General features: G+C 45.6%; 1 protein-coding gene across 1 annotated transcript in view; it reads right to left on the bottom strand.

The window, feature by feature from the left end:
* Nucleotides 1-25,048, bottom strand: part of LOC311035032 (insulin receptor substrate 1-B) — a 46,920-nt gene extending 21,872 nt beyond the window's left edge. Inside the window, exons 1-3 of the mRNA XM_084043106.1 lie at nt 24,589-25,048; nt 12,667-12,974; nt 8,806-12,031 (exon numbers count right to left, since the gene is read on the bottom strand). Of these exons, the coding sequence (XP_083899232.1) occupies nt 8,806-12,031; nt 12,667-12,974; nt 24,589-25,006 (3,952 nt within the window). The 5' untranslated portion in view covers nt 25,007-25,048. The remainder of the gene's footprint in view (nt 1-8,805; nt 12,032-12,666; nt 12,975-24,588) is intronic.
* Between the last annotated feature and the right edge of the window lie 1,447 nt (nt 25,049-26,495).

Below are 26,495 nucleotides of genomic sequence, written 5' to 3'. Positions count from 1 at the left end.
ATTGCTCTCCTTGGCATTCACCCTGATCTTGTGATGAGTGTAAAAATGAAGATACTCAGGTCTGCCACTGTCACCGTGACCTCTAGCTAATGTAAGGTCACTCGTGCGCACACGCACACACACACACACACACACACACACACACACACACACACACACAGAACAACACTTCAGCAACCACTATCGGCATGATCAAACCAAACAGGAAAAGCCAAGTATGAGTTTCTGTGTGAGAGGGGTTATTGTGGTTTGTGTGTGTGTGTGTGTGCCTATGTGAGTGAGTGCATGCGTGCGTGCGTGTGCATTTACAAAACAAAAGTATATGAGGCGAGAGGCTGACAGAACAGAGGGGCAAAAGAAAAACATAATAAAGGATTTTAAAATAAAGGACCAAAGAGTGTGTGTGTGTGTGTTTGGGGGGAGGTGAATCAGAGGGAGAAACATAGACGGTGACCAAAGATAGACGGGACTTTTTGTGCCTTCAGCGGCATTGCCATGACAACGAGCGGACACAAATCCACTTCCTTCCGTTCGCGGACATCAAAGTCTCTCTCTCTCTCTCTCTCTCTCTCTGTCAAACGCCCCTTTGCTAATTTTTCTCTCGATCTCCATTTTCAAATTTCTTATCCTTCACTCTTCATCTCAAACACCCACACTCTCTCCACTCCTGTCAGTCTCAGTCACTCTCTCACCCTCTCCATCCTGCCCCCCCCCCCCCACTCCTACTCATTCACTCAACATTCATCTCCATCGCCCCTCTGCATTGTAACCATTGACAAGCTTTCTCTTCCGCTCCCGCACTAGCCAGCCTGTTCACAGCTGCAATGTTTGACCATCAACAATAGCCTGTGAATGGGCCTTTTGAAGCTTGTCAAAATGAAGTAAATAATGGACAATGATAGCAAATATGACGCACACACATACAGTACACACAGTCACACATATACATGTACATTCAAACACTTTATCGAGGGGAAAGTTTCCACTCGGGATGGACGTGAGAAACGAGCAGTGGTGGAAAAGGTACTCAAATTCTTTACTTAAGTAAAAGTACCAATACTTCAATATAGAAATACTCTGTTACAAGTAAAAGGCCAGAATTCAAAATTAAAAAAAAAAAAGTACAAAAGTATTGGTATCAAAATGTACTTAAAGCACCAAAAGTAAAAGCACTAAAATGTTTGAAAATAGCAGATCTACAAGCTCACAACGCGTCGCAACGCGACGCGTTGTGAGCTTGTAGATCGGCTATTTTCAAATAGCCTAGGTATAAAATAGGGCTGAAGTGGTTAATGTATGTTTCATAATATCATCATTTTTATCTTAAGAGTAACTAGTAACTAAAGTTTTCAAATAATTGTAGTGGAGTAAAAGTATTATATTTGCCTCTGAGATATAGCGGAGTAGAAGTAAAAGTACAGAAAATGGGAAATACTCCAGTAAAGTAAAAAATCCTCAAAAGTGTACTTAAGTACAGTACTTGAGTAAATGTACTTAGTTACTTTACACCACTGCACACATGTACATTCAAACACTTTATCGAGGGGAAGGTTTCTTTCCACTCGGGATGGACGCGAGAAGCGAGAGGAAAAGTACAGAATATCGGGCGCTAGCTGATCTGAACCCTGTGGTTCGCAGCACATTCTGGAGTGTTCATTCAATCCGGACGTTGTGGTGTAAAGTAGATGAGAACAGGTTGACCACATTTTCACAGGTTGTTCATAGAGACGACGTTGGTGTGAGGCGACAGCCGTGTCTCTCTCTCATGTCTCCCTCCACAGGCTACAGACGCAGATCAATGCCTGCATGCAACACACACACACACACACACACACACACACACACACACACACACACACACACACACACACACACACACACACACACACACACACACACACACACACACACACACACACACACACACACACACACACACACACACACACACACACACACACACACAGGCATACATACATACCCGCACACAGAGATTAGGACCCTATTCATTCTACAGAATCTAAATCCTCCCCTTTTCCTCTCTTCTCTCACTGTAGTCAATGGGAGATTAGCCGGCGCCAGAGAATGCCTCGGGTAACAAGTGAAGCAGCACACACACACACACACACACTGGTGTCGAATCATGTGGGTCTCAGGATCCACATGGGAACGGCGTGGCTCCAATGTGGACCTCGGACTTCTTGTGGCTGGCCTGTGATGTTAGTCAACTACTGTATACCCAAATGTGGGCAAGGTTTCCGCGCAATCACAGTCCTATTGACGTGCATTATAAAATGAAAATACAGTATTTCAAAAAGTATGAAACATGTGTGAAGAAAAGGTAGTGGAGGTATTTGTGGCCTACTGGCACCATGCATACAAAGATTGGAGCTGATGGGTCTAGTACAGCAGTTTGCCAGATTAGCTCCAGAGACACACGCGTGTGCGCGCGCACACACACGCATGCGCGCGCACACACACACACACACACACACACACACACACACACAAAGTCACTTTCCAGGCTGTACAAAGCTCCACATAGCTGCTGAAGTCAGAAACATCCTATGATAGAATTCTCCATTATGTTTCTATGCTGCTCTGGAGTTCTAGAGTTGACTAGTGAGGCCTGATGAAATCGCTTTGTTGCCTTGATGCTAGACGCTACACAACGTTTTGCTGACTGCTGTTGGCCATGGCCACGTCATTCTGAATGTAGCACAGCACGCGGTGGTTTGTGTATGTGTGCGTGCGTGCGTGCGTGCGTGCGTGCTTGAGTGGGGGTATTCAACATGGATTACTCCACTGGCTGCTGGTGACGTCCAGCTGGATTCACCCACTTCATGGATGAAGGTCTATAGAGAGAGACGGCTCTCCACTCCTCTGCTGTGGTCTGCTGCTGCTGCCGTGGCGCACAGAGATGATCTCATCAAATGGAATGTGCTCGAAGTCAGTGGGAAAAACACACTCAACCTTCAAGTCCACTCGGTCACATAAACACATGTGTGGAGACGGGGACACGCACGCACGACCTTCACCACTCCCCCAAAACCCAAACACTGGAGGTTTGTCGCTAGGCACAGTGCTAGGGAGGTAACTCCCAGAGCAGAACACCCAAACAAAGCAAAGGGACTTTCTGAAATTAAATGTCCTCGACTATAACAAGAAAATCCGTCCAAATAATGGAGGCTGCCAGCAGCATCAAGCAATGTTATCCCAGGAAACTTATCAAATGTCTGCAGGAAATACCCCATAAACAAAGGCAGATGACTACGTTTTGTCAAAAGTGAGACAAAAGACATGTAACCTTGTCTTTTATCTTGAACTATGTATGCCATCTGTTCTCTTATCACAGTGAAAAAAAGAAATGAACTATTTCTTGAACTATAAAACTATTAAAAAAAAGCTAAATTAAGTTAGGAAATTAGTTCATATGGATTATGTTGTCATAAAATGCTGTAGTCTGTATGCAGATGTAGACAGATTGGGTTTATATTATAAACATCATAAATAATAATACTTGCTTGCATACAATGTTGCTCAAGATCATACAATATCAAAACGTACAAAAAGCTGACAAATATGGTAAATGTATAGGAGCAACCAATTCACAGTGTAACAGCATCTTAAATACAATTAAACACAATTAAAAACATATAAATCTGAGTACACGTTTGAAATTCATTCTGACTGGGTCCCAAAGGACCTCAGGGTTGCTAAACTAAGGCTGACGAAGTGTGAGCAAACTTGAGTACCATAGCTTCTCTCTTGGTCAACAAAAGCTCCAGAAGTGCTTGTTTCTGTGGTGTTTCTGTAGTCTTACAATAAATAAAGCACATACTGGCATACATGTTTAGCTCCTTCATGTAGGGCAGCTGTAAGCCAATCACACACTCAGCACAGCAGGGTGGACCACACACGTTTGGAGAGATGACAGTAACGGTTCAAACGCTGTTGGTTTAAATCCCCCCCTACCAACTGGTGGCTGGGAGTCAAATGTGAATCAGCGAGTCCTGGAGAGCATTCAAATCCTGAGTGTTAATTTTAGGCAGGTCCATTTGAGCACTTTCAAGTCTTCAATTAACGCTCCAGGATTTTACTGCGTACTGACTGTATGGCAGTGACCACCAATGAAGTGCCCCTGAGCAAGTAATGTCTAAATCATGATATATTGCCCAGTGACTCTTATGTGTTTTTTGTAAATACACTGTGTATTTACACTATGTCCAAATGTCAGCTAAGTTGTGTGCCACCATCCTGATGTGTTGGTGCTGCAGACCTCCAGCTCAACTGTATCACCGTCCTCAGCCTAACTTATGCTCTGTCCTGCGACGGTGTCACACACCGAAAATAGCCTATCTACAAGCTCACAACAGGTCGCACGCATCTGCAATATGTTGCGAGCTTGTAGATCTTTTTTTTTTTGCCACGCAACACCGTCGTGTATAAGCATAAACTGGGCTTAATTCTGCTCAGTGGGTTGGTGCTGTAGCTCTACAACATGCTGGGGAAAAGACGTAACTATGAACACACATTATACAGTGGATGCGCTCACATGCTCTCCCTCTTCGACCGTGCACACACACACACACACACACACACACACACACACACACACACACACACACACACACACACACACACACACACACACACACACACACACACACACACACACACACACACACACACACACAGAGCATTGTTTTTCTTTGCTTTAGACTAAAGACTAGAGTGGTCTTGCTTGGTCTAAGACAGGACTGTTTGCAATCCAGGCGAACACTAGGTTAAAGTAACAGTGTAACCAGTGTAAAATAGTAACTAGTTTAATGGTGAAAGTGCCATGTAAACTACAACGACGCGGACTCACCATGACCCCAAAACAGGGTGACACTCGGGGCATAGCAGCACGTATGCATGCGTGTGAGAGACAAAGTGTGTGTTGTCAGTTGTCATATGGAAAGTATAGCATGCTGTGTGCAAAACAAGAGCGTGGCTGTTTGTCACTAAATTGTGACCTGGAGTTATTTTAATCAATGAATTTAACAGGCGATAGTCTTGTTAAATCAAAAGGTCCATACAGTTGCTTTTTCTAGATTATTGTCCTCTACAACAAATCCAGCCAATGTCCCTTCAGTGTTATTATAAAAAGAGCGTAGTAGGGACAGCTTTCTAATACTGTAGGTATTGTTATTATGAATGATATGAACATTTTAATGTTGAACTAGTACATTGAGGAAAGACAGCACACCCACACACTCCTGGAAGAAGGCCTCAGACTTAAAACTTGTGTTCTACTTATTATTATTTTAGTAGCGTTTATTCATCAATTACTTTTACAATTATTTGAATAATTGAGAACCGAGGCTTTAAATGTATGTATATCAATGAATTGATTAACCACTTAAGCCCTATTTTATACAAGGTCACACAACAGTGCTAGGCACAAATAGTGAAAATAGCATATTTTCAGTATGTTTTTTTAATTGTTTTGAAAATGTTCACTACTATCAATTAGCAACATTGTTTTTCCAATCAATCAAATCAATTGTTTGATTAATTGTTGCACCACTAGATCTGAATTTGTGAATAGTTACTAGTATTCATTAGCTCCAGCCCCTCAGCTAAGCCTCCTATCGGATTTCCAATATGGTAAATATTCATACATTTTTGTGTCTAATGTCAAATGTGCCTTTTAAATTGAGGAAAATAAGTAACCAAACATGATCTCCCCTCTGTCCGTGGACATGTGCTTTGCAGAAGACATTGAATATCAACGTTTTGTGATGAAAATATTGTGATTGTCACTTTTAATTCAGAGCTTCGTCAAAAGGCACAGCATAACAAAGCAGATGCACTCACTCCTTCTTACTCCCAGGAGTCTTTACCTATGCAACATATCAAATGCACACTGTTCTCAGTCAGGTACTGAAATATTAATATATGGATAAGTATGGAATCTTGTCTCCACCCTGCACATGAGAACAAGATTGCACTTCCGATGTAGACACACTACATTCTGCGTTGCATCAAAATGTGACACATAAAATCTGACCTCAATTTTGAAACTAGATCCTACAACGACGTGTGTGTGTCTAAGAGATGGAACTGAAAAGGCACGGGTTATTTAAAGACTGGCACACACACACACACAACCTGCTCCAGATGGCAAAGAAATAAAATAATTGGTTGGTAAGGACAGCTGGAAATGTGTAATAGAATTCTCCTGGAGGAGATTGCGGGAGTGGTGGCTGATTAAATTTGTGTTAAGATTTTCTCCAGAAAAAACACTCCATTTCATAAACTAATTCACTCCATTGTGCTGAGGGTCAAGGCACACATTATGCAAGACTCACCTACACACCGCAGATGCACAATAACACAAACCCACACACACACACACACACACACACACACACACACACACACCTTTGTATAATAAGTGCACATTACGATTACCATCTAAACCACTTTAGCCTATTTAAGCCCTAATAATGAACAGATGTGTTCACATACTGACGTGCACTGCATAAATGCATGTGTACATACACACATGTACACATCATCTGAATAAATAGGAGCAATAGTGAACGGCACATTTGTGCAAGTTAATTTTACCACAGCTGCCCGAAACTATTCTGTTTGACTGAGGTCAGTTGAGTAGGTTGTAGGAAATCAATTTGAGAAATATGGCTCACAGATTGAATATACTGACGAAAGAATGATCTAAAAATGCGTATTATTTATCCATTACATTTCAAGTAAATTTTAAGTACTTTGGCCCCATGCTCACTGCTCTCTAAATCTAAGCCCTCATCCCTCCATGGCAAAAACATTTAGACACCCCCCTGAGAGACACACACACATACACACACACACACACACACACACACACAGTCACACACACACACACACACAGTCACACAGTCACACACACACAGTCACACACACACACACACACACACATACTTATGGGTTCACCACAAGCTGTAGCTTGCCAAAGAGCATCCCTACAATTACAGAGGATTTTATGTTTTCAAAACTGCTCTAAAGGTCCACAGAGGCAGGTTGATTAAATGGCTCTAAACTGTGTCTTTATGGTGATAGATGGATCAATGAACGTATTTTCCATTGGGAAGGTTCACTTTTCACCCACCCACTCTCTCCCTCTGTCTCCATTCTACTACGAGAGGGCAACTTCAACACTCAAGCAAAATCTATTTTTAAAACATCTCCCCATTCATTTCGGGATTAAGTGAGACACAATTTGAAAACAGAAAGGGTTTGAGGCGAGGGAGATTTATTCTTTCTTGAAGTGAAAGGCAATAAAAGCGTGAGAACAAAGGAGGGCGGAATTTTTTCAGAGTAATATTCCTATGTATCTCCACAAACTGGACAGAAGTCAGACATGGAGTTTGGAGCTTTAACAGGGAACACTTTCAGGAGAGTCCACTAGTCCTGGCATGGCCCTGCTGAGGCCCGCCAGCCCAACGCGGCACAAATACCCGAACAAAAGGATCATTTATTGGAGGAGGAAAGAGGGGGAGGAGGAATGGAGGGATGAAAGGAGGGGGGGGCACACTGTACAGAGGCATTTGAGGGCTGTGTGAGTGAATACTGGCCCCATCTCAACATTCACAGCCAACGTGTAACATTCTCCCCCACGCTACCTCACACATGTACCCATGCTAGCAGGCACAGCCAGCATGCATATGGTCCCACAGCAGTGACTAGCTAAAAGTATGTTTCTATTTAAATCACGCACACAGTAGATGCCGCCTTAATGCTAGCAACACTGGCCACATTTCCCCTATAAAACCAGTGGAACAACCTATAGAAGCTCACTGATGATGCATTTCCATTTGCGGAATCTATGAAAAGCTTTACCATGGAGCACAGCTCTGCTGCGCTTCACCACAAGATCCCATGATGAATTTTAGGTAATGCAAAATTCATCATTAAATCCAACTGTGGAGGCAAGCTATGAAACACTTACCGCAAAAAAACCTTTGGACTTAAAGCTAGCTCAAGCTACAGTACAGACCATAAGGACTTTAGCGGTGGTTAGCGAGCTTTGTTACATAAACAAGCTGCATTTTTTATCACAAGAGCCTCACAGTAGATGCACGAGATAAGTGAGGCCACTCAGCATTTTACTACTGTATATAAATCTTCACCTCCACTTAAACACCGGTCTCTCTATCTACTAAAACTGTAGGCGTCAGTTTCTTAATGAGCCAATTTAGCACAAACAGCGGCTCACACAGAATGTTTGTATATGAGGAAATATCTCCCCCAGTTCAGGCAAAGCTGTTCTCATTATCCTCACTTGATAAAGTATATGTGTATAGGCCTATTTCTTCTTGGGCAAGATTAAAAGGTATTTTTATCAGAAAGAACCCAGATATGTGCACACTTACAAAAATATTTAACAAACCTAAAAAGATAAATATTCCTCTCCAAGATATGAATTGACTAGACTTTGCATGCTTATCAAATCACAAAACACATAGTTGAATGTCTAACTCCAAAAGGTCACGTGTGCTTTTTTATAACTAGATACAGCTCCAGGGAGGATAATTTGCTTATGTATTTTGAAAGCAGTCAAGCCTTATCTCATATTGGGGATTGTGCAGACAGTAGTACAGATCAGATCGGTGTCTACATGATAATCCGGCGCCAGGAGGGTTTGGATAAACCCATAGAAGGAAACGGTTCATTGGATCGATTGGATTATAGAAAGGACTACTGGGGGTCATTCATATGAGTGCTATCATTCATATGAAAAAAAAAGCAAAGTCTTACCTGTGCCCTCCTTGTTTCCATTCTGATGTGTCCGCAGCTCTTCTGACTTGTAGAAGTCGATGCTGGCATACGTGTTGAGGCTAGAGGCAGCACTGACACTGCCCCCTACACCCGCTGCCCCGACACCGGAACCACCACTCAACATGGAAGAGAAAAGGCGAGAGGGGCCTGCTTGGCCACCCGGGGGTCCATCTAGGCCCAAATGGGGGCTCTCTTTGTTGGCCAAGTCCAAGTCTATATAGTTGAGACCTTGCTCCATGGATGACGCCTGGGCAGGTGGTAAGGGCTGCTGCCCGGGGAGGAGGAACTGAGAAGGGGGATCCGTCACAGTGCCGTTGCCCCACAGCATGCCTTCAAAGCCCAGTCGGCGGGCCACGGCTTGAGCGTGATCTGGGAAGAGGGAGGCGGTGGAGGTAGAGGAGGAGGACGAGGAGGACGAGGATGAGGACGAGGTGGCAGTGGAGGTGGGAAGGGAGGGAGAGGCCAGGAAAGTTTCTGAGCAGTGTCGTCTGCGTCCTTGGGGGTCAGCCCGAATGACCTTAGCCCCATGGTCTGGGTTGGGCCCCGGTTTTCCTAGGGGAAAGTCTAGACTCAGTACAGGAACAGCGGGGTCTGCCCTGGTAGGGGACGGAGCTTTAGGGGAGATGTTGGATGAGGACGACCTGGGCAGGACGGTGTTGTTACTGTTCAGACTGAAAGCCATTTCCGTGTAGTCACCACAGGACATCGGGGACTCAGACTCACTCACTGATGGTACTCGAAGGGTGGGATGCGTCTCCCTGGCTTTCCTAACCACTGTCTCAGGCAGCTCAACTCTCTCCTCACGAGGGCCAGTCGTGCACTCATCACGGGCCTTGGGGGCATGGGCAGATGCGGGCGGGGTGGGAGGGGAGGCAAAGGACGGGAAGCCAAGTGGCGTGAGGGAAAGAGGCGAGGGTGATGGAGAGGGTCCTAGGTCCATGTTGACGTACTCTGAGGCTGCATGAGGGGTTATGGGAGCAGAGGGGCTACGGGAAAGGGGGAGGAAGCCCCCCAGGCACGACGTTGGCCTATGCTGGGGCCGCTGGTTGCTGGAGCCATGGGGCAACGACATGCCATGTCTGAGTCCCCTGCCACGTCCTCCTCCAACCTGTCCGCACTTATCCCCCTTGAACTCGATGCTGACGTACTCCCCTGGGCTCTTGGGTTCTGGAGGGAGGGGGTTTTCCCGCACCCTGGGGAGGGTGTTGGCCTTGGACACATCCACGAACAGGCTCACTGGTCTGTTCCTGGCACCGCCTCCCTGCTTGGACGCCCCGCCGGAAGAACCCCGCCGCTGCTGGAGCGTGCTGCCATCTTTGGCCTGAGGCCCCACGGATGCAGTGCCAACCATCCGGTCCTCGCTCTCCCCGAGGCTCTCGTTGCTGGCAGAGCTGGAGGAGTAAGAGGAGGATAGGGACAAATGGCGACCCACCGCTGAAGTGCCCGCAACTGGTTGCTCCTGACGACCCCCAACTGACCTCCCTCCACCTCCACCCATTCCCCGATTCCCGCCCACGTTTGGCCTCCTGCCCCGGCCGGGCCCCTCTTCAAAGTGTCCCGTGGAGGGAGTGTGTTTGTAGGAGCGGGGTAGGGAATAGTACGAGTACACCATCTTGGGGGCGTGCTGCTGGGCAAGGAGGTCTGACTGACTGGGGTATTCAGGGGGCGGGGGGCTGCCACTGGCTGAGCGAGCGCTGATTGGCGACATGTTCATATAATCACTGCCTGCCCTGCTGTCTGCACTGCTACCGCCCAGCCAGCCCCCTCCAGAGAGGCCTCCTCGCTGGTCTGGGGAACAGCTGCTGTTGGGGGACATCATCATGTAGCCGTCGGAGGCCGGCGGGGGGCGGATCTGCTGAGGTGGGGACACGCTGTTGTTGGGCGTCATGGCCATGTAGTCGTCGGCGGGTTTGGACTCCGAGTCGGGGACGGAGACGGCCAGCGAGTGAGAGAGGGAGACCGGTGGCTGGGTGACGCCGCCGGGCAGCATGGACATATAGCCATTATCCACCCCTATGTCGATGACGCCACCTCCTCCTCCTCCGACTGCATTGACAACTGCTTCACCTTTAAACTCCCCTGCCACGTCCAGGTAACCGCCTCCGCCTCCCACTGACCCGGGACCCATGCTCGAGTCCCTCCGAGTTAAGGAGGAGGTGTTGGAGGCAAAAGACTCGCGGCTGGTGCTCCTTGACATCACAGCGTAGTCGGCCGAGTCCTCATCTGCCGGCTCCTCACCTCTCCGCGGCCGCGGGGCCAGCCGCTCCAGGGCCATGGGAGGTAGGGAGGCCCGTTTGCTCAGCAGCCTGCGCTCAGCCTCACATTCGCGGCTAGATGACCGGCGCAGCACCCTCCTGTTCTGTGGCTGGGAGTTAGAAGGGGCGGGTAGAGAGCTCGGCGCAGAGCTTCCTTCACTACCAGCACCACGCTGGCTCATCAGGATATAGTTGGCTCCCTCCTCGCCAATGGACTGGCTGCCCACACTGCCCACAGAGCCTCCAGGCAGGCTAGGGGAGGGGACCAGCGAGTGCTCCCCAGGGCTAGAGCCATACTCATCAGAGGAGCCGTAGTCACTGGGCGAGCCTGAGACGGAGGCCCGGTGGGGTACACGGCTGTAGGAGCCAGAACCATTTCCAGGTCCAGCAGAAGCCCCGACACCTCCAAATTCAGAGCCATGGCCAGAGCTGGAGGAGAGGCTGGGTGCTGGGGAAGGCGTAGGGGTCGAAATGGAGCGCATCAGGCCCATGGGGGTTTTGGCAGCTGGGGTCGTGGCTGAGCGGGCCGACTTTGACCTGAGGATGGGCGTGCTGGAGCAGGAGCCATTGGTGGTGGGACTGGAGCCTGGCCCTGGCAGTGGCGTTGTTCCTCCAGCTCCTTCTTCTCCCTTCCCACAATCGCTGGCAGTGCGAGACCTCGGGAAGCTGTGCCTGGGGGTGGGTGAGGCGTTGGCACTGTTGCCCCCTCCCCCGCTGCTGGCCCCTCCAGGGGGCTCGGTGCGGGATCGGCGGGTGAAGCCAACCTGGCTAGGTGGCGGGTTTGGATGGTGACGGCGGGAAGGAACACTGATGGGGTTGGAGGCAGTGGCGCCCCCTCCAGGGCCTGAGTTGGACTGTGATTTGCTGCGCTGGCGGAACTCCTCACTCAGGGCCTTCATTGCTTCCAACAGGGTCTCATGCATGTTCTGGGCCACCACTGAATCATCCACCTTCAAGATGACATAAAAACTCAAATTCAGCTGACATTACAATTAAATATACTGTACTGTCACTTCTACTTCAATACCCGTGGAAGATTATTGTTGTGATTATTGCTAAATCTTGACAATATGTTCAACCACAGCGGGCATGCTCATTAATTGTGGAATCCAATGTCATAGCATTCATTTCTATATTGGTCAGCTGTGGTGCTAGACCAGGGGTTTTCAAACGTTTTCTTGTCACAGATCCCCAAAATTCATTAGGCCATGGACACTCATTTCAAATGTCCTATTAGTGTCCTAATAGGTCCTAATATAAGATAAGATGTTTCAGATTACATTTAATTTAATTGTCTAAATGCCGCAATCGTACATGAGAAATAGATTTGTGTTGGTGATATTGAAACAGAGTAGTCATTTGAATTATAGTTAAATTAAACACATGATCCCTAGCGTCCCTATTCTGGGTTCAACAGTCGATAAATACTTTATTCGCAAACTCAAAATGCGTCGCAACACACCGCCTTGTTAGCGTATAGATCGGCTACTTTCGGCGAAGACATGGTATGTAGAGGGGGCCTAGTATAGACCCCTGGGGGACCCCGGTCCTAAGTAGTTAAGAACATTGGACTCTCCATCCTCACCTGCATCCAGAACTCTCCGGGGCCCGTCACGGCCGAGCGGCCCACCTCCACAAAGAAAAAGTTCTCTGAGTGGCCGCAGCGGCGGACGTTCATCAACTGCAGCACCACTGCGGCGGCGTCCGAATTGAGCTTGACGAAGTTGACTGTCTTGTCGGTGAGGCAGAGGCGGTAGATGCCCACCAGGTTCTTGGCCTGGCCCAGACCCTTGGGCCACACCTTCACCTGCCACACCTCCTTGAAGGCTGGCCCCGGGTTGGGCACGCCGTAATCCCCTGCTGCACCAGCCCCGCTGTCGGTTGGCGTCTTGCCTGGAGGTGAGAGAAATGTGGGGATTAATAGGACGTTTGAAAGAACAGAGAAGGGTGGGGTGAGGGGGGGGGGGCAGATGGGAAGGAAAGGAGGACAATGAAAGAGTTCAGACGTTCACACGTGGTCACTGGGAAATATTTTTTTTGGAGGGACATAAACCACCTTGACAACAAAAATGACCTTCACGTATTCTGTGACCGAAAGGAATGCCAGGTGAGAGCACCCCTATTTACCAGTTCAAAGACAACTGGGAGCCTCTATTATGCAAGCTGTGCTGCTATTGAGCTTTTGACTGATTTTGGTTAACTAGATGTATGTTTCGCGCTGAGCATGCAGCAACTTGCGAGACCAGCTCGCTCCACCTGCATGTTTCAACTCAGGATCTCACTGACACACATAGACATGCTGACACAGACATGCGTACAAACTCTCATACACTTGCACACATACACACACAAACGCACGCGTGCGTGCGTACACACACACACACACACACACACCAGTATGGAAAGTTTAACTGTTGACGACTGACACCCTGCAAAATGCAGACTATGAAAGAAAATTGAGAACCGATATTCAGAGAAACTAAAAAGTTAACTATCTTGTTGGTTGCTTAAAAGAGAAACCCCACCCAAGAAACAACACTACTAATACAACACTAACTAATTTTAAATATTTTGGACATATTTCTGCTTCTGCAGTCTGCACATGAGCAAATCACACCCAAAACTAAAAGCCAAAGATTGCATACTACAATGTTAACGCCTTGAACCCTTATCGTACCCTATTCTGGGCATGGCGAACACTATGCAGTGTTCAATCCAATCTATGAGAAATGGAAAACAGTTAAAAATGGAAAACAGGAAACTAGCTCATAAATGTGCCCAGAAACATCCCCCAACAAATAAACATACCGTACTCTCCAGTTCATTGTAAATTGATAAGCAAGCGAACAGCAATAATGTCTTGATTATAACCTACTACGCTGCAGGGTGTCACATGTAGTTTTGAGAGATTGTGTTCAGATCTCTTGACTGAACAATTGGAGCAGCAATCCTGTGGTAGACCGTAGAGTGCATTGTTTTGCTTTAAGGCACCACCCAAAAAACTGCCCCAGTTCACACATCCCCTTTTCTCCCATGGAGTCGACATTTTCCAACTTTTTCTGCACTGAAACATTGCCAAGTTAACTTGTTCTGAACATGAGAACTGTCAATCCATGACAGAATCAATCAACTCACAAGAGATGGGCCCGCCTGTTCTCACAGGAACACTGAAATTCTTTGCAGAATAACAGTGAAGCGGAGCACCTGTTTTCATAACCCACTTGATATGGCAAGGAACATTACTGGAGGAAAGTACTTTTTTGACAAGTGACCAGTAATTTGGGCTATAAGTGCTATAGATATTTTCACAAATGTTCTATCACATTTCAACCATGACCGCCGTATTCCGACAAAGATGCATCTATAGTCTGTGTGTGTTCCTCCATTTCTTGCATGGATCCGCTGTGACTCCTACAATCAGAACCATATGTAAATGAAAAGCCTCAGACACACATGATGGACAATGTACTAGCTGAACTTGGGATATGATGACATAACATTTCCAAACCCCGTCCCAAAACGTTAAGCCAAGTTGTGGTTGCAAAACAGGGGGAGTCTAAAGCTTATCTGTGTCCCTTGCTTACCCAAATAGGATGATCAAGTTCAAACATTACTTTAACTACCTAAACTCTATATACTTTGTTGACCGGTGTCCCCCGGCGGGGGTCTATACCTTTTTCCCTATACACAAATGTATTTTCCCAAAAATTCCGATCTACAAGCTCACAACACGGTGTGTCACAATGCGACTGTGGCCGTGGTATAAAGGGAAAATTAGGAGAAAGACTTCTATTGAACAAGCATCCAGATTAAATGCAAAAGTTAATCTTTCATCCAACCGCTGCTTACTATTTAAATCATCCTAAAACATATGTCATCATGAACTGAGTCTGTCACACTGCACCCTCTTCCTCTTAAGAGTCCCTTTCCTCTCGAAGGGCTCATTAACAAGCCTACCCTTGAAGAATGCATGAGTGTGTTGTTTACCGTGAGCATGGCATATCCTTAAAAGCCAGCCGTGCTTTCGCGAACCTCTTGAACCCCACGTGCATGTCCCCACTCACACACACTCACACACACACACACACACACACACACACACTGCCTTTGATCTTTGGGCTTGCACAGATGCTCCACACTGACCCTACATCTCTCTCCCCTACAAGAAGCTACCCGTCGTTGTAAAACTGCCAGAGGACTAACTGATCTCCACCTCACCGACATCGTAGAGTAGAAGCTTTTCAAGGATTATATAAGACTGGGTTTGATATTGCTGAGGGGGAAATATGAATTATAGATTGCCACTGGCAGTTTTCCTTTTATAGGTCCTTCATGGTAGCACAGTGCTTAAGAAAGGTTTTTATTTTTTTTTGCCTTTTAGCCATGCGCACAAAGCATTATCATCCGGTTTTCGACTATGCATCAAGTATGCCACCAGCATCATATCACTGCTGGCCCATAAACATAAACAACATGACACCATAATTTATGACTATCTTGGCGGCAGATGAAGCCGAAGACAAAGCAGGATGCTGCTGATAAGAGCAAAACACACCTGGGAGGGGTAATGGATCGTTTATGATAAGTTGGTTGAATAGGGGCAGAACAATGGGGGTGTCTGGAGGAGGCTCAGCCAGTCAGTGCACCGATCATATGCTCCTTGTTATCATGAGGACCCGGGTTAAAATCCGACTCCTGTCTTCTCTCACTTGTCTCTCCTCTCTCTCTGCCCTTGGTTTCCTGTCTCGTTACACTGACCTATCTGGAATAAAGCATAGAAATGGCTAAACTAAATCTTTAAAAAGAATAGGGGCAGAACAACCTCAGCCCTCAGGGGGACATTGCTGCAACCTTCAGGGGAATTTACAGAGACTGTTCAAGGGCTTTGTGCAGCATGAGCGTATTTAAATTCAGAATCACACTACGAGTTTTGTAGCGAGCCCGAAAACAAGTTACACTACTTTATTCATGCCCCGGTTGTTGACCTGCCCTTCGTCGTAACCACACATGAAGCCACAGTGGCTTCCAGTTTTACATGTGGACTGATGAATGGCCAGCAGGCCACTCAACACTGCCGTCTATTCATTCAGTTTTATTTGCTGCGCTCGAACTACCTCCCCCGAGACGAATATTACGCGCTAAGCTAACCCCATTTCTTTCTTTCTATGGCTGGATATTAAATTTGAGTAGGAACTGAGCTTCTGGCTTTGAGACAGTGTAGCGCTTTCCTGGTCACTGTTAAAGTGTGTCATGTCTGTCTATGTACAGTACGTAGCCTACTGTACTGTACTGTATGTGTGTGTCTGGGGTGCAGTAGGGGGTGATAATACGCCCTGGGGCAACTGCCTGCTGGGTTGACAGGCTCTTCCTATATAGTGACCCACTGACTACTATTGTCATACATTATGTCCTGGAGAAGGAAATGCAGAGCGTAGACAGTATAACCTCATTCTCGGCAAGGACACAGGGTAAGGAAGTTCATGAAGCACAGAAAGGGCTGGGAGATATGGACAAAATCAAATATCATATTTTTTACCTCAATATTTATATTGTGATGATATTGAGGGAATTCGGGTGGTGTGGGGACTAATGGTGCTTTCACAAAATACAGTGACATATTTGATAAATAATCAGTAATGCCTACATAATCACTAAGTGGGTAAAGGCACACAATACAACAGCTAGAACAGTCTATGAATTTAGAAATTTATATTACTTTACTGTAATGAAGCTTTAAAACCAGGAACACTTTGGATTCAAACCCCGGTTCTTGCACTCAAGGAGCATATGGTCTGTGCACTAAAAGGCTGAGCCACCAGGAACCCCAAATTCCACAATTTAGTTAGCTAATGCAGTCTGTAAATCAGGAAAAGCCACTCTGGCAATGAAAATGGCTGGTTCTCACTTAGGTTCTGTTTCCAAGTCTGTGATCTCATAGCCCTAGCATGCCACACTGCTCTATAATAACCCCTCAACAGCAGAGAATCGGCTGGACTTCTGAGGCCTACAATCCATTATTTAACCCCATCTATGCTATAGTATCCCCTATACTACCCCTACTATCATACAGAGTCACCAGTGTGAAGAGATATGGGACAGCTGCACTCTCTGTGTGTGTGTGTGTGTGTGTGTGTGTGTGTGTGTGTGTGTGTGTGTGTGTGTGTGTGTGTGTGTGTGTGTGTGTGTGTGTGTGTGTGTGTGTGTGTGTGTGTGTGTGTGTGTGTGTGTGTGTGTGTGTGCGCCACCCAGCGCCAACAAAACCCTATACCCTCACAAAGACATCCTGCTTGCCAACTGGCATCTTTGTCTTTTTTTTCCTGTCCTCTGTTCTCCATCTATCTATTCACTCATCTCTTCTTCCCTCAAGTCATTCCCCTGTTTGGGCCCTCTGTAAGAGAAACATCTCTTCCACAACATCTCACCCGAAGTTCCGAACATCACATCCAAGCATACGCCTACGGTCCATTTCACATGTGTTTCTTGTTATCCAGAAGTGCACACACGCACAAACAACACTCAAACTTACCAATGACCTGTCCAGACTTGGTTGTCTCTAGAGGAAACACAAGAAAGTAGCTGTGACCCTCACAGGTCCATCTTTACACTCTCAAGAAGAGTTAAGGGTCAACTTTTACACTCTAAAACACTCCAGATTTTACTGTGTGGTCTCTCCCAAGAGCAGATTAGCTAGACAGCTGGTGACCATCTTGAAACATGCCCAGACGTGGGACAAATACTGACCCTGGTCTTAACATTTAACTGACGTCTCATTTGGTTGATATTTTTACGCTTGTCATCAGGGAATAAGCTCTCGCATACTCTCGTATCCAGAGTGGCCACTGACAGCTCTACAGTAAGGACAATAAATCCCACTTAAATTGTTACGAACCTCCTGACCTCAACCATGGAAGGGAATGGATCATGGTTAATGGCCTGGCTGATATCAACAAATTGCAATCAATATGATGGGCTATAAAAGGTTACAGTGCATTAAAAGCCTGCTGCTCTGACATGTTCAACATATGGGTGCTCATTGACTAAATGATAGTGTTTCCCCTAGCCTTGCTTTCCTGTCAGTCAAAAACAAGCACTTTATTGAGTGTCTCCGTCAGCGGTGATCTGTGGACCCTGCACAATACATGCAGGGTACACAAGGCTAGGAGTGCAACAGTTAATGGACAATTTGAATTAAATTACCGTAAATACAATGGCTAAAATAGCTCAAATAGCAGATCACAGTGCGGTACGTTGTGATCTTGTAGATAGACTATTTTCACTATTTTTGCACGATGCTGTACGATAAAACAAAGAAAGTTATCAACAGAATAATTGCTAACTAAATAATTGATAGTTACAGCCCTATGCACAAGTCTATGCCAGACATACTGTATACCAGTCTGAGATGGAGTTGATGTACTTCTCCTATGAGCTGGCCCTGTCAAAGCCTGGCTGAGTAACCCATCACGTTAAATGAAATTACAGGGTGTTAACGTGTGCAAACTATTTATGCCAAGGAAATGACCCTGCAGCGGTGACCAACGGTAGAGGCGGGCTTGATCCACTCACTGACTGGGATTTAGGGGCTGAAATAGCACCCAGCTAGGCTAGCTCTGGTCCAGAAGGTTAAAGCAACAATAACAGTGATATCACAGTGCATAGTGATGTGCCTCACCCACTTACCGAGAACTTAAAGAATAAAAGGACCGACCAGATTGCTGAAAAGCCTCACTCCTCATTAAGCCACAACATCTGGCCTCTGGTGATGAAACTGCTCACTGCTGCTTTTACCCCCCCTCTGACTTCACCAGTACACAGCCTCTCTGCCCCCGCCAGAGGCCGACCCCGAGACAATAATTACTGCCTAATTAGGGAGATGATCAGTGCTTAAGCAGGGTTTAACGTTTAATCGCCTGGCTCGGCGGCCCACCGGTGAGATCCAGATCTGACTAGCTAGTACAGATGAGCCAAATGACACTGTCTGTGCCTGGACAAAAATACTTATGGACAGGTGGTGGTAGCCATCCGGTTCCGGGGTCTGATCTACAGTTTTGCTGGCAACGCATCAGCCTGAAAGTTCTGATGATGCCAAGGTAAAAAGCCAAAGCAGTGTCAGAAATACCACCAACCAGCATACAAACTGTGATTTCAAGAGTTTCACTTTTACATCTGCAGCAGTACATCAGTACTGCAGTAATATACAGAGTACATTTACTCTGTATGTTAAATCTGTCTCTGGGTGGACTTCTTTTTGTGAGTTCTTACCTGAGTTGACTTCAGCCTGTTGTTTAAGCGTTATTTCACAGTGTGCTCCAAAGGGTCAACAGTTGTTGAGGTGGCACTTGAGCCATGGGACTGTTTTCCTGGCACACTGTGACACCGGGCCGAATCTCCACTGCTTTCGTCTAGGTTAAGCCTTTACACGCTCGGCAGACTCCTAATAGTTGAGTAAACAGCTGCCCTAAAGCTTGATACTGTACTCGCTGCCCAAAAGGGCCTAACTGGACTCAGCTGAATAAATAACTCAGATCCTAATATCGCCCTGCACGGCAGCTGGCTCGTGTTTGTATAATTACTGCTGGCTTCGGGGAGGCTGCGTGATATTGGACAGTTCCTGGGCTGCTTTAGGTGAGGTTCCCAGGCCCAAAGCAGGCCCAATTGAGACTGAAAAACTGCTCAGTTATTTAGGGGTGCAGCAGTTAATGAAACTAATCGATGTAATCGACTATTGAAAAAATTCTATATCCATCATTTCCACCCACCGTTCATAAGGGCTATGGGACTGTAACCACAACTACAGATCCCTTCGTCTGCGAGGACCGTTCACAAATACGCTAATGAACAGTTTAAATTTGAGAAAAGTGAAAAATGATTTGTCACTCTCTTCATATGCCAATGGTCAATGCCTGTGTGCAAGTTCAGATCAATTGGTCAACCCACTGAGGAGAAAAAATGGTTCCAGACAGACAGAGATTTCTTCATTTTATAGTAGGATAGTAGGATAGCAGATCTACAAGCTCACAACACGTCGCAATGCGACGTGTTGTGAGCTATTTTCCCTATTCTTTTGCATGACACCATTGTATGACTAAGTATAAAATAGGGCTTTAGTGGTTAATCAGAATAATCAATTTAGTCCATTATGACTCAATGTATTAAAAAATATCTTCCCAGTTATTTGGTTAATCGAAAAATGAATCAATAGAATAATTATAATCGCTGAGAAAATATAGTTGCAGCCCTAACATGGAGACTCAAAAACTTCAGCGCTGCTTGGGTAGGGTTTTGCCTGTTATTTATGTGTGTAATGTGTATGTGCCTCAGCATGCACTGACACCACCCCACCCCACTACACTACCATCTAAGGAATCTCTCACTGTGAGAAACTCAAACCAATTATTCCAAACTTCAACCCAAAACTTTAATTCAGTTTCAAGCCGCAGCTTGCCCCTAAGTACAGTACTAACTTCACAGCCATCAGAGGCCGTCAGTATGAACCACTAGGTATCAAGTTGAGGGAGTGGTCCATATAGGAAACTATGCGTTGCCATGCATCATCTCTTTGCCTGCACCCCCTCCAGCTTTCCCCTGTGCCAGGGTGCAGGGCTTGAATTCTTTTGCGTCCCAAACTGTACAAGTGGGGGGCTGCTGCTTCATGTTACCCCATAAAATCCCTGTTCACAGGCTGCAGCCCTGCTGCAAGTCAGACTCTCACACAGCACTCCGCTTATCTAGCATTATTTGCTTAGGGTCATTAAGAGAAATGAGAACAACTTGACTTTTCTCTGTCATTTATAGACTACACAACCTCAGAGACACCCGCCTTCGCCGTGCTGACCTACAGGCTGGAATTCTGACAGTGTGCACATTGGCCTTAGTTGACACACATGTACCTGATACACCTGCAATGTGAAATTGCATAACGAGTCATGACTCTGCATATTACGTCCATCTGTGTGTGTGTGTGTGTGTGTGTGTGTGTGTGTGTGTGTGTGTGAGACACACATGTGTGTGTGAAGATCCTGAAAGAAACTGTGCAGGGGCGGTCACATAACACATGCACGCTGAACTCCAAGTTAACAGAATAACCAGTCACTTCATCATTGTCAGGACAGATGATTTAAATACCAGCACAGCAGCAACCCAACACTGAACCAACATAAGGAGGCGACAGGCAGCCTTCAAGCCTCACTGTTACATTGTTGCCCTTCAATAACACTGCAAACCCAACCTGTAATTTCGAAGACAATTGACGGCCGTGACTGCCGAAGACAACTACAAAAAATACGTTTTGAGCGGACAGACTGATGGCTGACATGGCTGTTTATTTATTTAGCTGGGAGTATTGGTTTATGGCTGGCAACTGGGAAACCCACCCACTCCTTCTCTCAACCTCCTCTGTCTGTCTGTCTGTCTGCCTGTCTCTCCCACTCTGGCAGCTTATGTCCATATCCAGTGTTTCTATGTGCAGCCAGCAGCCGGGTTCTTGTTCTTGAAGCTGAGGTAGAAGGATCAGGCTGAACTTTAAACACAGTCTGCCTCAATTAGCTGTTCCTTTGCACCCATTCCAAAAGTTAATCCAATAGTTTAGCAACGTCAACTGCCTAATTTGAAACACACAAATATATACATGCAGGGTGCGATTTCTAAAGAACAACAACAGAAAAGACTGGGATGATTTTAGATTGGCACTTAAAAACTCCACCGGGGATGAAACTAAATCACCAAAGGAGTAGATTTAAAGTCCAGTAGGGGAAATCCCCACCTCGCCCCTGGCAAATCACGCCCTGAATACAGACACACACACACAATATACACATACATGCAAACACACACACACACACACACACACACACACACACACACACACACACACACACACACACACACACACACACACACACACACACACACACACACACACACACACACACACACACACACACACACACACACACACACACACACACACACACACACACACACACGCAAAGTGCAAACCCACAGGGACAGTTGTTTATTGCTGCCGTACAATGGGACAAGGGGATAATAGTTTTACATGTGCACTTGTGCAGTTATATCACGATAGGTCCGGCCAATATATCAATATGAAATCGATGTTGTGATCAAGATATCATCTGAGATTTGGGATATCGTGATATTGTGATACATAGGGCACAAGTCCTGCTTTTAAAGGCAGTATTACAGTAAAATTATGACAGTTCTAGCTATGTATTATTTGCTTTTAATCACTTAGCTATTATATAGTCACTGTTATGATTATTATTTATGAAAAATCCCATGATGAATATATATTTGGTATATTATCGCTAGAATATTGTCACAATATTGATATTGAGGTATTTGGTCAAACATATTGTGATATTTGACTGGGTCCATCCATATTGCCCCCGGCCCTACTACAAGGTTCCTCAAACACGTTCCCACTTCCCAGCCTACCTCTTTAGATTCTAATGGCTCACTGACTACCATCCCAATTTGAAAGCCTTAATTTCTCTTGTGGGCATTACGTGCAACAATGCATCAATGTCAGTGTAAGCCACCTGCTTATTCACCTCTGTCAACACCGTATTTTACTGCTGCCCAACCTCTTATCAGCTCCTTTATGTAACAGAGCAGGTCATGTGTAAGAAGCACCTTGAACCCATATCTTGGTTTGCCTATATTGCGTCATGCGGTCTCTTGTCACTGGACTGGTCTCCCAGCGAGAAGTAAGGGCAGTGAACAGGTGATTTGGAGTTGCTTTGCTCACCACTATTGGCGCTGACAGCTGTGTTTGCACAGCAACTGATAGGTAACATTTGAGAAATCCAGGTCAGGCAATCCTGTGGGTTGAGACACTTTGCATAATGAGCCACTATCTGGCATTGTCATGGCAGCAGACAAGAGACTGTTAAGACTGGCACATTAGTAGCTAGAGGCTCTAGAGCCCGACAGATTTTTGGGTCCAACTCCAATGCCAATCCCGATTTTGGAGAGAACCTTTAACCTAGAAGTTAAAGGTTAAATTTGAGAAAATTTTACTTAGAAGCAAAATATTTTAACACAAATACCTTTTGGATAGAGAAACAATAAACACAATAAACTGAACTTTATTTAACCACTTAAGCCCTATTCAAAAATGTCATGTATAACCAGTCTAACATGCCCAAATGTAGGTTCGCGTCAGGTTAAAGATCAGGACACGACAGCTGCATAATTGCTGATGTCGCCAAAAAGGTAAAATGATGGCCAATATATCGGTCTGGCTCTAATAGTAGCTACTAGTTAATGCATCAGGTACACTGAGAATGAATCGGGACTGAAAACAGGTTTGTCCAAATTTGCTGCTTTCACTGTGAGTGACATAACATTTAGTTTCCTTTGGGATCAATGCGTGGACAAATATCACAGAGTCAGCAGAAAATGAGAACATTCAAAGTAAACAGAACACTGGGTGTGTGTTTGAGCAATGCCCCAGTTGACTTGGGAAACAGAGAGGGGGAGAGGAGGCACATTGGCTAGGGAGGTGACAAGTAGGTGTCTATACACACACTGTGAAAACCCATATGTTTGTACTCTGAGAAGAAACACACAAGACTTGGGGACATCTGAGTACAAATATATCTGAGGCGACAGAAGTATGATAAGCTGCACTTTCAGGGAGGTGGCGAGGATAAGGAACTGCCTAAAGAGGCACATGTTTACCCCATAGTCAGGTCAAGCACTATTTGTAAACACTTTGAGCATTTGAACATATACTGGTAAGTGCTGTTTATTTATATATGAAGAACATATTTGTTCCAAGCCCCACAGCATGAATAACACCATTATTGCAAGCTTTGCTGCATGATGATGGCAAGTTCAATCACACAGACATCAAGCAGCAGTGTGTGAACTTCAAAGCAAACCAGCATGGAGTTCAGTTCAGTTATGTTATCCCTCCCTTCACACCATAACACACTGGAATGAAAATATGCCCTGGATTGCTGGAGTGTACTAGTGCTGCATTGCCACGTTTCTCCCTGCCTGAGGAGCATATGTGGGGTGTTTGTTTGTTGTGTCCTGTGAGCGCGCGTGCGTGCGTGCGTGTGTGTGTGTGTGTGTGTGTGCGTCGGTGTTGCCATGTCCGCTTATTATAAGCGACTTTGGACTTCTTTTTCTGTAAAGTTGCTTGTAAATATTGTTAGTTGTGGGATGCGTTTTTGGGCTTGTTTCTAAAGTGCAGTTGCTGCTTATTTAGGGTTGCTTCCACATTTCTTTATTTTTTTAATTTATACCAGCGGTTCTCAAATATTTGCATTTCGCAACGCGAGGCGTTGTGAGCTTGTAGATCGTCTATTTTCTATAATAGGTTTAAACTGCTCATGTGGCCTAAGTTGCTTCTTTTGGTTTTCTTAGACTTGGTTGTTTATTTTTCTCACAAAATATGGCAACACGGGGTGTGTGTGTGTGTGTGTGTGTGTGTGTGCGTGTGTGTGTGTTTTTTTTCTTTTTAGTTTTGGCTTACTTTTACACTGCAGCTCCACCATGGCCTGGTACCACTCGTCCTGGTCCTGCTCGTTCTCCGCCGCGACGGCGAAGCTCTCGGCGCGCGTGTACAGCACGATCATGTGCTTGTTCTTGGCGTCGGCGCGCTTGTTGATGTTGAAGCAGGTCTCCAGCGCCAGCGCTTTCTTCGGCACGGGAGGCTGAGCCTGAGCCGAAGCCTTGCCGCCGCCGCGGAACTTCTTCTCGCTCTCGTAGTACTCGAGGCGCGCCGGGCCGCGCTCCGAGGCCGTGCGGAGCACGAAGTACCGCCGGTGCATGGACTTCTGCTTGCGGAGGTAGCCGCTCTTCCGAACGTCCTCTGCTGCACAGCAGCTCTGGCTCTGCTGCTGAGTCTGCTGCTGAGTCTGCTGCTGGTCGCTTGTTGTTTGGTTCTCCATGTTTTTGTGTGTATGTTTTCTCTCTCTCCCCCCGCAACAACAAAAAACTATAATAAAGGCATAAAAAGCCCCCCCAAAAAAATATTTTAAACCCCCCCCCCAAAAAAATGTTTAAACGTTAACGCACTCTGTTATAGGCTAATAAAACGGGAGCCTGCAGTTAAATAATATTTTTTTTAAATCTCTCGTTCAAGTTTTTAGCTATGTAAGTCAAACATCCTCGGCCCCACCACCCACTCCTCTCCCTCCCATCAAGGCATGCATGTGAGGGAGAGACTGGAGTGACTGACTCTGCAAGCTCAGTCCAAACCAGATAAAACGTGGTAGTAGAGTAAAAAACGGCCGTAGTAACGTTGTAGCAGCCCTAGTAAAAGCGTGAGTTCTCTCCTTCTTGGTTCTTCTCTTCTTTTCGTCTGTGTATAGCAGCGTTCAGTTCAGGGACAAACCAACCAGACCGCCAGGTCCACGAGTTTAGCAGCCGAAAACAGACGAACACACGCGGTGTGCGTCGGCACGAAGTTCCCCTCCTGCTACTACAACTACTACTACTACTACTACGATAGTACAACAACTACCACTACTACTAGTCTTTTCTTAATGCAGCAGCCATGCTACTACTACTACTACTCCTCCTGCTGCTGCTCTGAAAGGCTGGCTAAATGAGTAGTTGAATCTCATTTAGTCTTTAACACATCTCACACACACTACAGTACAGTGAGTACAGACTCACACACACTGCTGCTGCTCGGCGTGCATGTCCCCCCACCCCTTCTCTCCTCCTCTCCTCCATAGAGTTATAATATAGCTCTCCTCTCCTCTCTCTGGTTGTAAGTCGGTGTTGCCAGGTTTTGTGAGAGAAACAAGCAAAAATAAGAGAAATAAGAACTATAAATAAAATAAATAAAATAAATAAAATAAATAAAATAAATAAAATAAATAAAATAAATAAAACAAATTAAATAAATAAAATAAATAAATACAAATAAATAAAATAAAATAAATAAAATAAAATAAAATAAATAAAATAAATAAAATAAATAGAATAAATAAAATAAATAAAATAAATAAAATAAATAAGGAAGCAACTATAATAGGCCATATCATGAGCACTTTTAAACCTAATATTTCGTCGGCTATCTACAAGCTCACAACGCGCCGCGATGCGACACATTGTGAGCTTGTAGATCTTCAAAAACTTTTCAAAAACTCTTTGCAGTAAAATGCGGAATATTTGGAATATTTGGAATATTTTTTAAACATTCTAACAACACAAATGCTCCCTGCAGCACAAAACATGTTCATGAAAATATTTGAACCTCTGGTTTAAATAATAATTAAAAATTAAATAAGCAACTACACTTTGGAAACAAGCCCCAAAAAAACGCAACCCGTAAAGTACCCAATATTTACAAGCAACTTTACAGTCAGAAGAAGAAGCCCAAAGTCGCTTATAATAAGCGGACATGGCAACGCTGGTTGTAGCGCTGCA

This window comes from Gymnoscopelus microlampas, assembly GCF_963454915.1.
Source record: "Gymnoscopelus microlampas genome assembly, chromosome: 19".
In the NCBI taxonomy this organism is placed as follows: domain Eukaryota; kingdom Metazoa; phylum Chordata; class Actinopteri; order Myctophiformes; family Myctophidae; genus Gymnoscopelus; species Gymnoscopelus microlampas.
Note: the sequence above shows the minus strand (reverse complement) of the source record. Positions and strands in the feature narration are given on the sequence as shown.